The sequence below is a fragment of the Vespa velutina genome, chromosome 1 (genome assembly GCF_912470025.1).
Source record: "Vespa velutina chromosome 1, iVesVel2.1, whole genome shotgun sequence".
Taxonomy (NCBI): domain Eukaryota; kingdom Metazoa; phylum Arthropoda; class Insecta; order Hymenoptera; family Vespidae; genus Vespa; species Vespa velutina.
Window position 1 is genome coordinate 7,111,416 of NC_062188.1, and position 14,089 is coordinate 7,125,504.

Consider the following 14,089-nt stretch of genomic DNA (forward strand, 5'->3'; position numbering starts at 1 on the left):
CATTATATACTAACGTAACATCGCGAGCTGCTAATGTTCTCAATTTTTTCACGTAATAACTAGTATGCTTTCCTTGAAACTTTTCGACCAAAAGAACCGTTTCAGCTTCATCCAATGGACATTTGGAATGAGTAGCTAGCAACATAAGGTGTGGTACCCAATGGAAAACCAATCGCAAGAGACCACCGGTAACGAAGATGAAGAACCAGGTAATCACAGTGAAAACATGATTTCTTTTATAACTAAAATAAAAAGGTTAGACACGTATAATATCTAAAATCAGATAAAATTTTATAAACTTATCGAAGTTGTTAATGAAACTCGTTCTTCTTTCTTAATTACCCATAAATTTCCATCTGATCTTCTTCGCCCGGGTTAATGTAATCCACACCATTTTTCAGATGAAGGAGGCCATTGCCTCTCGTACCTAAAATTAAATAAATATATCTAATGACGTTAATGAAGAATTTCAAATGATCACCGAATTTTTTATATACGATTAAATGGAATATAATTACCGGAAATCATTTTATTCATTCCGGCAATGACTTGACAAGAAATCAAATAAAAAAATATTACTTGTAATCCAAAAAACACGTTCTTAATATTGCAAGAGAACACGCGAACGTGTTTAATACCTCCTTTCTCTCTCTCTCTCTCTCTCTCTCTCTCTCTCTCTCTCTCTCTCTCTCTCTCTCTCTCTCTCTCTCTCTCTCTCAATCTCTCTCTCTTTCTCTCTTTTATAATAAATTAAAAATACATACAAAATATATAAAAAAAAGAAAAAAAGAAAATCAGAACTGATTTTATGGACACAATCATTTTCATGGCTATTACAAGAGTTAACGAGAGATTCGTGAATTCATAAATAAAAAGATCAATGACATAGATTTCTCCTTGATTTCAATGTGCTTACATCAGAAAATATTTATCATTTACCATTCTTACCCTCCAGAAGTTCCGTTTTTTGTTCGCGTTGTTGTTCCGTCGTCGTACCAGTAGCACGAGTTCCAAAAACGCTATAAGCGTTTCTGGCGAAGCTAAGATTCAACTTGCTTGGCGTCGGCGGCATGATGATGACGACGATGATTATAATGATGATAATCGATATTATGAGACGATAATCGATCAATTGATAGATCAATCGATCACGTAGGACAACAAAATAAAACTTTTTCTTAATTTTCTATTATTTCTTTATCTATCTCTCTCTTTTTCTCTCTCTCTCTCTCTCTCTCTCTCTCTCTCTCTCTCTCTCTCTCTTCCCAGGATATTTAGACGACGAGTAGGCAATCGTGATTTTTGCAAAGATTTCTTTGCGGCTTCTTCACGAGAGGAACTTCTCCTCTTCGTCTATTTATATTCTTGTCCTTCTTCCCGATTTACTTCTACCACTACTACATATTATCACTAAAATTTATTTCTTATGGATTATTATTGTCCATTGAAGGGGTAGGGGAGGGGGGGGGGGGGTTAAGGGGAGGCTGGATTATAGAGAAGGAAAAATTGGTGGTACGATTCGATTCGCGATCTCCTCGCCTTTCTTTTTCGTTTTTCTTTTTCTCTTTGTCTCTCTCTCTCTCTCTTTCTCTCTCTCTCTCTCTCTCTCTTTCTTTCCCTCTCTCTCTCTCTCGATTCTCTTTATCAGTGGTCAGGTTCTTTCTCTGAAAGTAAGTTCATCTATAACGAGAAGAACCAAGGACACTCGAGAGAATAATCGACGAAAAATCTATTCCAAGAGGAAGATTGCGAGACGATGATGATGGGCTCTCGGTGACGAGTATAGGAGTACGTCAAAGGTCGGTGAACCTTGTTTTTTTTTTCCTCTTTTGTTCTTCTTTTATTCGTGGGCTAAATAATACCCCCGTCTGCTACCGACACCGATTACCCGCCATTTTGGGATCTCTCTTGGAGGTTCTCGAGGCTCTTCTAGGTGGACCGTTTTCTACCATTTGTATGACATTGATCTTAGGAATTACTAAGGGTTTCGTACTATCATCAGAACTTTTGGCAGATAGAGCGGCAGGAGAATATGGAAGCCGAGGAGCAAGCCGTAGCCGATGCTATCGCTTCGGATCTGCCGGCGGATTCCTTGATTCGTGTCAGTCTCCGGGATCGGTGAGCTTTCGCCAGCCGATTCGCGGCGTCGTTACCGAGCGTTCACCCTCGCTCATACCGCGCTCAAGGCACACCAGCCTCGAAGAAATCTTCTCCCTGTTGCTACTTGTAATAATTTTTTCACGAAGTGACCTTGACCTTAACAGGAGAATCCTAGCTAACTCGAGATCCGTAAAACGGAATGAGTTACCGTGAAAAAGATCGTTTTGATCCGAGGTATCAAGTCGTCTCCTCCTGTCTTTGATCGATCCACCAACGACGATGGCGACGACGACGACGACGACGACGACGATGGCGTCGTTGCTGTTGCTCTTTCTCTCGGTCTTACTCTTGCTCTTCTTGATGTTGTTATTCTTTCGACTCGTCGCCAAACCGCCCCCACCTCCTACCGCCTCCTCTCTTTTTTGCTCGTACCACCCTTTTACTGCGCCCTTGTGCGATCTCAAATACATTACGGGTTATAAGGATATCTTTGATGCCGTCGGGGATGTCTCGATCGGCAGATTTTTTCGTAGCAGATACCTGCCTTATCGACCTAGGATAATAATTAACGTTTAATAATTAAATATCGAGGGAGACCGAATTTTTCGTTTATATCGGTCGGGTATATGTTTTGTTCTTTCTCTAACTCCCTCTTCTCACTATTACTCTGTTTCTCTATCTCTCTCGTCTTTTCTTTTTTTATCACTTGATTTCTTCTTTTTTATTTACTTCTTTTTTTTTCTTCTTCTTTTTCTTTGTTATATCACCACACATACACACACAACTACGCGATCATTCAAAATGTATTCTGTTTATTTCTTCCTCTTTTCTTGGAAATTATAAATGATTAATTATCGATCAATTGATAATATTACACCGATATAATATCACATACGTTCGCGAACGGACGACGTTTGGCCTCGAAAATTTACGTTCACAAAAGTCTATGAATTCACACAAGGGAGTCTATATATAGAAAGGATTACGTCACGACCAAACGAATTTTGTTGCTTTCGTTTTATGTCGAACGCGGTGCACTTGGACAGTTCGCAAACAAACTTCGTTTGACGTGATTCGTCTTTTTTTTTATTTATGGTTATTATTATAATAATAATATTTATTATTATTATTATTATTATTATTATTTCTTCCCTCGGGCAAATGTCGAATAGTGTGAACGACACAACCCCACTATATGCATATATGTATATGTATGTATATATATATATATATGTATTAAGAGTACACACTATATAAATATATAAAGTGTATACTTACGTGTATATATATATATATATTTTTTTTTGTTCTTCTCTCACCCCCTTTACCTTTTTTAAAATATATCTCTTAATATTCTTTCAAACGATCCGCTTTAATGATTCACCCTCTTCGGGACTTCTAAGTACAGAGAACACCGTGCAAAAGTTTGTTCCTAGCATTTTGCTCATAGTGAAATCAAAACTCGAAACTCGATCGTAACCTTCCTCGTATATACTTTCGTTGAAATTGGCAGATTTTCGCGTTTTTCTTTTCCTCCTCCTCGTCGTCGTCGTCGTTGTCGTTTTCGCCGTCGTCGTTGTCGTTGTTGTCGTCGTCGTCGTTTTCGTTTTCGTCTTCGTTTTCGTCTTTGTCTTTGTCTTTATTACGTTTCTAACGACTTCGTCGTATCTCTTTTTATTCTCAAGATCGCGCAAATTAAGAAACGGAAAAGAAAAAGTCTCCCACTTCTGGGAGCTCACTTTAATGTCTCTCGTTTTAATTCTCTTTTAAGAGACGACCGCATCGGGCTAAATCTTCTCGATATTCTTACGATCGAACGATATAATATAAATTTTATTAACTGTCGTTGATCCAATGACGATTATTTTATATTATATCCGATATACTCACGAGCGCGCGCGTACACACTCGCCCATATATATATATACGCACACATACACATACACGCACGCACGCGCACACACACACACACACACAACACAAATCACACTCGAAGAAAGAAATAGTCGATTAAATTAAATATGTAACTAATTTGTTAAATATATAAACACCGACTAAGTAATCGCACACTATCTAACTTTTTATATTCTTCCCGAAACCGTCAAACACCGTCAATTCGCGACGCTAGACTGAGGCAACCTCGGACAGACACGATTCGTGCTGGCTCGCTCGTTAGCACTTCGGTCGATTCGTTACGAGCAACGTGCTCCTTTTAAGATGGCGGCTTCTCGTTGCCTTTCGAAGCGCCGTGCTCCCTCCACCACGATTGGGCGCTTTCCCACGAATATTCTCTCTCTCTCTCTTTCGTCCCTACTAACAATCCTTCTCACTCACTCCCTCTCTCACCCATCGACTCCTACTTCTTCACTCACTCATTTAGTCTCTCTATCTATCTCTGTCTGTTGTTGCTCGATCGAACGCCCGAAATAAATTAACCAAATAAAGTCGAGAATACGTTTCGTCGTCAAAATTTTCAATGATTTCGACAAGTCAATGTTTCATTTACGTCGATTAAATAGACGATGACTAATCCTTCATGACGTCCAACCAATTTCATGATACTTGGAACGCGAACGAATTAAGGGAATTATTTGGCATGTAAGCTTTTTCCACTGTCTCTCTCTCTCTCTCTCTCTCTCTTTCTCTCTCTCTCTCTCTCTCACACACACTTTGTCTGTCTCCTTCACTCTTACTGTCAGTTTCAGGAATGCATCGAGCACGCGCCTATCTCTTCTAGGGCTGTCACGTGTTCTTAACGAACCCGATGCTTCTCTCTCTCTCTCTCTCTCTCTCTCTCTCTGTCTTTCATTTTCTTCTCTGTTTTTTTTTGCTTACAGGATAAGAACGAAGAGATAGAATTACACTTATGAAGAAATTTTAGTATTTCTTACGTCAGCGTCGCAACGACGTTTCTTCTAATTTATTAAAAGAGACGTATGTAATTCGTTTCGTTTTCCTTTTCTTCTTCGATCATCGTATAAACAGAGAGAAAAAGAGAGAGAGAGAGAGAGAGAGAGAGAGATCGAGAAAAATCGGAATTTTTTTTGTTAGGAAAAAACCGAGAAATCTTTTTCCTCTAGTATTTCAATGTTTTTATTATTGAACGAACAATCGTTGATTCTCCTCCAAGAGAAATCTCGTTTTCCTTATTTTCCGGAAATTTATATTGTTTAAACATTTATAAGGTATCGCAGTGGGAAAAGAGAATTCATTTATTACGCAATTAAAAAAGAGATATATATATATATATATTGTACGTACAATGATTGTCTCATCGAATTAAAATTAATCATTACTTTCGTATTCTTTCCTCGAGAAGTACAAGGAAAAGATATTCGTTTATACGATACACGGAATAATAAGTGAGAATTTGAATATATCCAATTAATTTATTCGTCAAATAGAACGTGGAATTTCGCGAATAATTTGATCGAATATTTTTCTTTCTATTTTCTTTCTTTCTTGTTTTTTTTTTCATTTTCTTTCTTTCTTGTTTTTTTTTTCATTTTTTTTTTTTTTTTTCTTTTTATTTCTTTTCCTCGTTGCAATGTTTGAATCGGGAACTTTCTTGCGCCGGACCTGAGACTATCCACTTTGCCCCCTCTACCGTCGCTAACGGGTACTCTCTCGACCTACGACGATGACGACGACACGCGAACGGTGACGAACGGCGACGAACGATGATGACCGTGACTCATTTGTTCTCTCACCAAATTCTACCTCTTGCTACGTATCCGCCCCTGCTAATTACACGACCCTAATGTGTACACTTGTTTTCATAGTAATTCGGTATCTCTCACCGATGGTGGTCAAAACTTAAATATATGTGTGTTCGTATATGTGTATAACTGTTTAATGGTATATATTGTAAATGATTCTCTTTGTATCTTTATTTTTTCTTTTTCATTCTTTCCATTCTCTCTCTCTCTCTCTCTCTCTCTCTCTATCTCTTTCTATCTCTTTCTGTATGTTTTGTATATGCGCGCGCGCTCTCTCTCTCTCTCCCTCCCTCTTTCTCTCTGACACTTTATACATGTTTTCTTTTTCTTTCTCAATACAATTTTCCATCCATTCTCTCTCTCTCTCTCTCTTACTAATTTCATACATTTCTACAGAATATTGAACGATCTTTATTCATATTCTCTTTTTGCTAACTTAAACAACTGATGAAATGAACGCATCGAGTATGCTCTGATATATTGACACCTCTTCGCACTCTCTGATTGGTTAATTTCTCTTTTGTTTACATCTTTACAGGCACGTTTAGATTAACTTTCGTGATTCATTCTCACGAGAAAGACACGTGTGTCTGAGAATGTGCTGCGACCCGTGGCCGATTCCTATCGTTAGAACCAAAAACGTACCACTCGATTGGTCATTTATTTTAGCGCGATATTTACGCGAAAGATGTCGTTTCCATCGAGTTGTACCAGACGAAATATTGCCTTTCAACTTCTTCCCCATCATTTTAAAATCTTTATAATCGATCAAGAGATCTTTATGATCGATAAAAGAGAAAATGTAAAAGAAAGATAGAAAGAGAGTGAGAGACAGAGACAGAGACAGAGACAGAGAGAGAGAGAGAGAGAGAGACAGAGAGAGAGAGAGAGACAAAGAGAGAGAGAATAAATAATAATTTTTTTTAGCCTATTTGCATTCGTATATATATATATATATATATATATATATATATATATATATATATATATTATTTAGGTCATATATAAGACACTTTAGGCCATGTATATATATATATATATATATATATATGGCCTAAGGTGTCTTTTATTATCAATCATATTATCAATTACATAGGTATTATCATGGAGATATATCAAAAGAAAAGATATCGTAAAATTGACAACTATATTACGATGTTCCTCTTGTTTATTTCTAGTAATTTTTTGTAATTACGTAACAATCATTAATTGGGTAAAATCAATCCATCCTGGTAATTGTAAAACAATTGAAGTGCAACTTGTTATAGTAGCTAAGAATGACTTATATCCGAATTCTTATCGTCACTAGTTTCAACGATTTTATTTTCGAGATTACAACTACGTAGATAAGACTATGATATGCCGTAAATTGTGATGCTGTTATTTACTGACTCATCAGATAATAAAGTCTTATGCACCAGAACTAGGATATGATTTATGTATTATGTTCGTTGACTTTATTAACATCCGAATTATGTGACGATATATATATATATATATATATATATATATATATATATATATATATATATATATATGCATAATATGCATACCGAGTGTTCTGTTCGAAGTTTTACAAACAATTATTAGCCGAACTATTCGTTATTAAAAAAAGTGTTTCGAGAAGAACTTTGTTTTGCGATGAACACCTTGCGATGATCGTAAATCTTTTAGGTGGCCGTGTCTTAGAGATTTCAAGGTGACCCGTTTTTTTTTAAATGGAACTATTCATTTAGGTAGACATATAGTCACTTTTATGACTAATTCATCGGCCTATAATCTGTTGATCATTCAAGGTCATTGATTATCGTTCAAAATCTTATCTCCATTGAATGTTCAGAAATTCTTCGTCTCTTTTATTTAAAAGTACGACTTTACTCTATCCATAAATGATACTCCACTTGAAAGTTGTAAAACTAATTTATTGGAAGGTATTCCTAATACGATTTTTTTTCATATTAATGATTTGTAATGACTTTTTCCCCTTGACAAATTTGATCCTTTATATTTTAAATCACTATGGAAAATGAGCACGGTTAATATTAATAATTCCAATAATATTGATTGCTCTTTCGGAAGCAACAAGTTCCTTCGAGCAATCTACAGATATTCTGTGTTTATAAACGAAGGTAACGATAAATGAAATCATTAGCATAATTACAGTAATTCGTGTTTACCATCGAATTCAACGATAAGCCTAATCTTGAGGACGTTCAATGTGAGTAAGTTTTAAAGTACAATATGGCAATGATACGGCAAATCATCAATGTATTTTACGTCGATGAATTCATCATGGAATGGGTTATACTTCTACCTAAAACAAATAGGTAAACAAATAATTCCATTTAAGAAAACAACGGATTACCATGATATCTGAAATGTATGTCCATCTAAATAAAATTTGTATTTCATCAGAAGATGTAGCAAAATCGAAACAAAATAATTTCTCCTTGAAACAGTTTTTCTTTTTTTTGAATAACGAATAGTTCGAAAGATATATAATTGCGTGTAAAACTTTAAATATCGAACACTCGGTATACATGAAACATGCGTACATACATATAATATATATTCTAATGGGTCGAGTTCATATAATTTTGAAAAAAATAATGAATAGTTGATTTCAAATAGTTGATATCACTGTGAAAGATAATAATTATAATGTATGCAATTAGATGCAGTTATCTTAAAGATAAAAATGTATAATAAGATTAGCAACATATCTCAATCATGTTTTTTTTTTTATCATTGATATATATGTATCTATCTAAATGCTAAATAGAAGTTAACATTTTAGACGGATTAGAAATAAGAAAACGATGAATTTTTAGATTACTCGAACTTGAAGAAATATTTTTTTCTATCTAATTCGTATATTTTTCCCTCTTTTATCTAAGCGCTAAATAGAGGAAAACGTTTCATATGGATTACAAATAAGAGAGCAATGAATTTTTGGATTATTCGAACATGAAGAAATATTTTCTTATCTGACATAATCCTTTTTTATGCCTATTTTTGAATAGGTTAAAGTTCATATTCGTTTCGAATGTCTCACAGAGTCTGTCTAATGTCATGCCAAAATTTCGATCGTATTTAGAAAATCACGTCATCGTAACTAAGCCTGATTTTTCGATATTTACATACGTGATTACAAGTCTCAAAATGAATTATGAGATTTTCTGAAATTATTCTCGTAAGATACTATTATAAGATCTATTCAACTTAAATATAACAAAATATTTGCGATTCGAAGCGACTTTCAAGGTTCAAATAATTCATTTTTCTATTTTTATATACATATGTTTGAGATTTTTCTTATTAGATAATTGGCACAAATGAATACTTAACACCGGTTAAGTATCATTTCTGTGGTGGCTGATTATTATATATAAAAACTAATGTATTTCATTAATAATGCTCATAATTGATAATTTTTGAGTCGTAATATAAATAAGTTCGGTTATATTCATACATGTTTATACTTGCAAAAATCTAACTTATTTAATTATTAATAAAATCATTATTAAAATATTCAAAAATTTAAGAAAATTCATGACATTAAGATTAAGTAAATAACATTCAATGCAATAAACAATAGCATAATAACGATTGTAAATATATTTCAATAATTACGTAAGTTGCATCTATGTGAAAACATTAATAATACTCGTGACAAATCAACATTGTGTTATTAAGATATTTGTGATTCGTTAGACAAAACGCTTAAATGATTATTGTGTTTTTCGATACTTATTGTTAGAATAAACGCGCATTTCTACCCAATCGAGACATTTGCCACGATATGAACTATTTGCCCTAATAAGCCTGAAGAACGTACGAGTACAGTATTCATATTTTTAATTCACGTATTGCCAGTCAAATTGCTGTATACGCTATCAAATGGCTACGTGGTTTTGGCACTATTGCGACATTATCAAATAATTAATATAATATTTTTTTCAAACTAGATATATAATTCGATAGCAACGAAATGAAGAAAATATTTTTTTCATTTCCTTTTTTTTTTCTTTTTTTTTCCTTTTTTTACGATTAATAATTCTCGAACATAGTTGGTGAAATTTTATTTTACTTTTTATATATAATAATCGGTCATCAATGTGTCATAGTATCATTAGCCGGTTAATTGGTAAAAAAAGTCTAACATATACATAAAAAGAAATCAGTGATTATGGAAATAGACTTCATTATTTCAGATGTTAAAAGACATATTTTGTCTCTCTTTCTCTCTTATACGTTCAAATTAAAATTTACATATTACATAAAATTAATTTACGCAATATATAAAAATTACGTAAAATAATTATTTTTCAAGAATAAATGATGTAGATATATATATATATATATATATATATATATATATTTTTTTTTTCTTGTTTATTTTTTTTATTATAGAAATATAATTTTCAAATAATTTAAACTCGAATATTAAATTATCATTATTTATAATGCTTATATCACTCTTATAATCACAGAATCATATATATGAATCTTTAAGGTTATCTTAGATACTGGATCGATTAAATTTTTCATTTCTTCTTTGCTAATAATGTTACGCTTATAAAATCTGCATGTAAATGTTAATAAATACAAGAAGAAATTAACCCTCGTCATTCGCACACGAGTAATAATACACATGTTCGTATGTATGTATATATGTATGTTAATAAGTACATTTGAGATTACGTAAAACTGTTAATCTTTTTTTATTCTTTCTTAATAAATTATCTGTGATAATGTTAAGAGGATAATACAGGTTTGAGATCTTATTGTATTTCATTATCCTTTTATATCTCATTAAATAATTATCCAATAATTTATTATAATTATTCATCATTTAGAAATTCTTTAATATTATTATTAGATGTACGTGGATATGTACATTATCGTGAGAATATTTATCTATTAAAAATGATAATAATAATAATAATAATAATAATTATAATAGTTGTAATAAATTTCAATATTTTTTAAGAGTAAAAAAAAAAGAACGTTCGCCATTTTTAATTAATTAATCATTTTGAAGCGCGATTATTATTAATGGCGGCCAGTTCGAAGATCTCTGATGATCGTTTTGAGCATTACAGCGTCGTTTCTTTTCTTTTTTTTTTCCCCCTAAATGATCAACGAGGTCGAGGCCAAATTTATTCGACGTACGTTCGTTCATACGTATATTTATATGTCTACTCCCTGTAGAAATATCAATCTAAATGATTAACTCGATCGACGAACCGAGTCTTAAATGAATGGTGAGGAATTACTTGTTTAAATTTGTCGGGTCTTTTTATTTCTTTTAATTGTTTGTCTGCATTGAAGTTTATGTCAAATCGAGTAAAAGGAGAAACTGTGAATCAACTGTTTCCTTTTCAGTGACATTTTTGAGTCATTTGTATTATTCTAATGTCTCTTTTTTTTCTAATAAATATTGTATATAAAATGATGTAATATGCATGGTATAATTTGCATACATTGGCATAAAACAATTAGCAAAAAAAAAGAGGTCTTCTTTTTTTTTCTTTGGATCGTACAAAATTCTATTGACCAATAAGACACTTCGTAAAAAATGTTCAAAAAAGACTCAAAAAATGAGAGTCTGAAATTACTTACGTCACGTTTAAACATTTTGCGTAGATCTATTTGATGGGAACAGATTATTAATCGCATGATATTAAAATCATAAGAGGATTATTTTTTTTACGAAATATTACATATCTACAGATAATCTCCAAATCGATCATATCGATTGAGTGTAAAAAATAAATCAATTAAACACAGATATAAGGTATATGAAAGGAAATTAATTTCAAGTTAGATTACATCTAATTCTTGTTTAGGAATATTTAATATATTACTTTTATACCTAATTTTAATCGTTTAATATTATCAATACATTTCTTTGTTACAGGACTAATAATTTCTTTTTTGCAATAAAAGAAAATTATATTAATAATAATAATAATAATAATAATAATAATAATAATAATAATAATAATAATAATAATAATAATAAAAATAATGAACATTTCGTTTTATATTAAGATGAAGTAATAAAAAAAAATAAAATTAATAATAAATATCACGCTATATATTAAAATAGAATATTAAAAATAAAAGAAAAAAAAAGGAGATAAAAGAATTATTGTCCCGTTTTTTATTTTAGACTAATATGAAAGGAAAAGAAAATCATATAAATATTATGTATATCACGCTTTATATTAAAATAAAATAGTGAACAAAATAATAATAATAGTAATAATAAATAATAAATTATCGTACCATCCATGATATCCATGCTGTGATGTTAGGTTTAAAACTGTCTTCGTTCTTTCGAGCAGGTTGATAAACTTCGGACTCTTCAACTTGAGATATATATCACTTTCACGAAAGGAAGGATGTAACGTTTTTCAAAAGTAATCAAAAACTATGGGATTGTTGGACATCGCGACTCGACGCGGTGCGTCGTCTGATTTTGATAAGAAGTAGGCACATGCACCGAAAAATGATGCACTTTAATTTGATGGAATAAGAGCGAGGACTACCTCATAGTATTAAGAATCGGTAAGCACTAAAGAGAATGATCAAGAGAAGGTCGTAAGCAGGAAGAGAATGTCGTCTGGCCGTCTGTGACGTCCTCCGTTGGTTTGTTGATACGTTCGTTCGATGTTGGCAAAATAAAAGAAAAAAAAAAAAAAAAGAAAAAAAAAGAAAGGAGAAATCCGAGAGGTAACGAAAACAAGATTCTTTCTTTTTTGTTTGTTTGCTTTTCTTTTTCTTTTTTCTTTAAACAGAGAAAACACAAGGACTTGCTTTCGATTCTTCGTTTGCTTTTTCGAAGATCAGATTTAAAGGTCACGACTTCGATAGTCCTTATTAATAATATCGTTTTTCGAACAAATTATTAAATTCTTCATATACCTATATCCATTTTCCTTTTTAATCAAACTTGATCAAGGATCAATGAGTACCCGACAAAAGGACGTTAAATAGATTACGTTGATTTACATTATTCTCTCGAGTTCGATTATTCGATCCAGCGATCGAAGTTACCGTCATTCCCGGAATATCTTCCGAAATAACAACGAGTATTAAAATAAAAACAATAACTATGATAACAATAACAATGACAAGAATAACTACTACAACAATAACGACAACAATAACAACAACAGCACGAATAATAATAACAACAATAACAACAAGAACAACAGTAACGCTATTGATAATAGTATTCACGAGAGTAGCAACAACAGACTCGACGAACCGAGCGACACTGTTCGCTTTCACTCGTCTATGCTTTTCGCGCGTCACCACGTTTCGACTTTCGATGACATACAAACGATCGCGATTGGCTGAAAACGTTCGTTATCAGAGATCGACTTGCCATTGGAACTGTTAGTTTAACGAATACTTGCTTCTAATCGTTTATTTTATATTTTTTTATTTCTTTTTTCTTTTTCTTTTTCTTTTTCTTTTCTTTTTTTATCAACTTCCGAACGCGATTTCGTAATAACAGACTCGACGACGGAGTGGCTTACGATAAGAGAATATACCCGTATATGTATACGATATTTATACATATATATATATATATATATATATATATATATATATATAGAAGTAGTAAGTTTTATGTGTGTACATACATACGTACGTATGTATATATGTATGTACATACCGCCTTTCTCTCGATCCTCGACATTCCTTTGCTCGATCCACAAGTACAGACTTTTCCTTTCTCGTTTCCTTCGTTGAATCTAAGCACAACCTGCAGATTCCATTGCGTTCTCCATTCTCATATATTTTTCTCGTTAAATACACGTATGTATGTATCTATGGGTATGTGTGTGTTAGTGTTTACGTGGAAACTTTGAAGTTCATTAAGCGGTCTCAGTCGTGTCAGAGGATCATCGTCTTCGCTGATATCGCTTTAGATTTACCGATGGAAAACGCATAAATTCGTCGCATATCATTCGTCCAATTATTTATATATATATATATATATATATATACATACATATATATGTGTATATATATTACTGTTCACTCTTAATATATCTTACATTCTGTATACTATGTTTCTTAATTTTCTTTGATAATATATTTTCTGTTATATATATATGATTATATTTTTTTTTTCGATTATAATATTACATAATGAATAGTTATTGGAATAGAAAATTTTTATTAATTACAAATAAATAACGACAACGATATTAGAAGATTAACAAGACGTCAAATAATAATCTATCCAA

General features: G+C 32.3%; 1 protein-coding gene across 7 annotated transcripts in view; it reads right to left on the reverse strand.

The window, feature by feature from the left end:
- The window catches only part of LOC124951247 (polyamine-transporting ATPase 13A3), a 36,818-nt gene extending 22,759 nt beyond the window's left edge, over window positions 1–14,059 (reverse strand). For 4 of the 7 annotated variants that reach the window (XM_047499375.1, XM_047499385.1, XM_047499366.1 and 1 more), the window contains exons 1-4: window positions 940–6,041; window positions 519–548; window positions 343–427; window positions 15–242 (exon numbers count right to left, since the gene is read on the reverse strand). In XM_047499375.1, coding sequence (XP_047355331.1) covers window positions 15–242; window positions 343–427; window positions 519–548; window positions 940–1,072 — 476 coding nt within the window. In that variant the 5' untranslated portion in view covers window positions 1,073–6,041. Of the gene's footprint in view, window positions 1–14; window positions 243–342; window positions 428–518; window positions 549–939; window positions 6,042–12,113 lie in introns of those variants that run through there. The other 3 variants (XM_047499357.1, XM_047499352.1, XM_047499341.1) reach the window with 3 other exon arrangements.
- Between the last annotated feature and the right edge of the window lie 30 nt (window positions 14,060–14,089).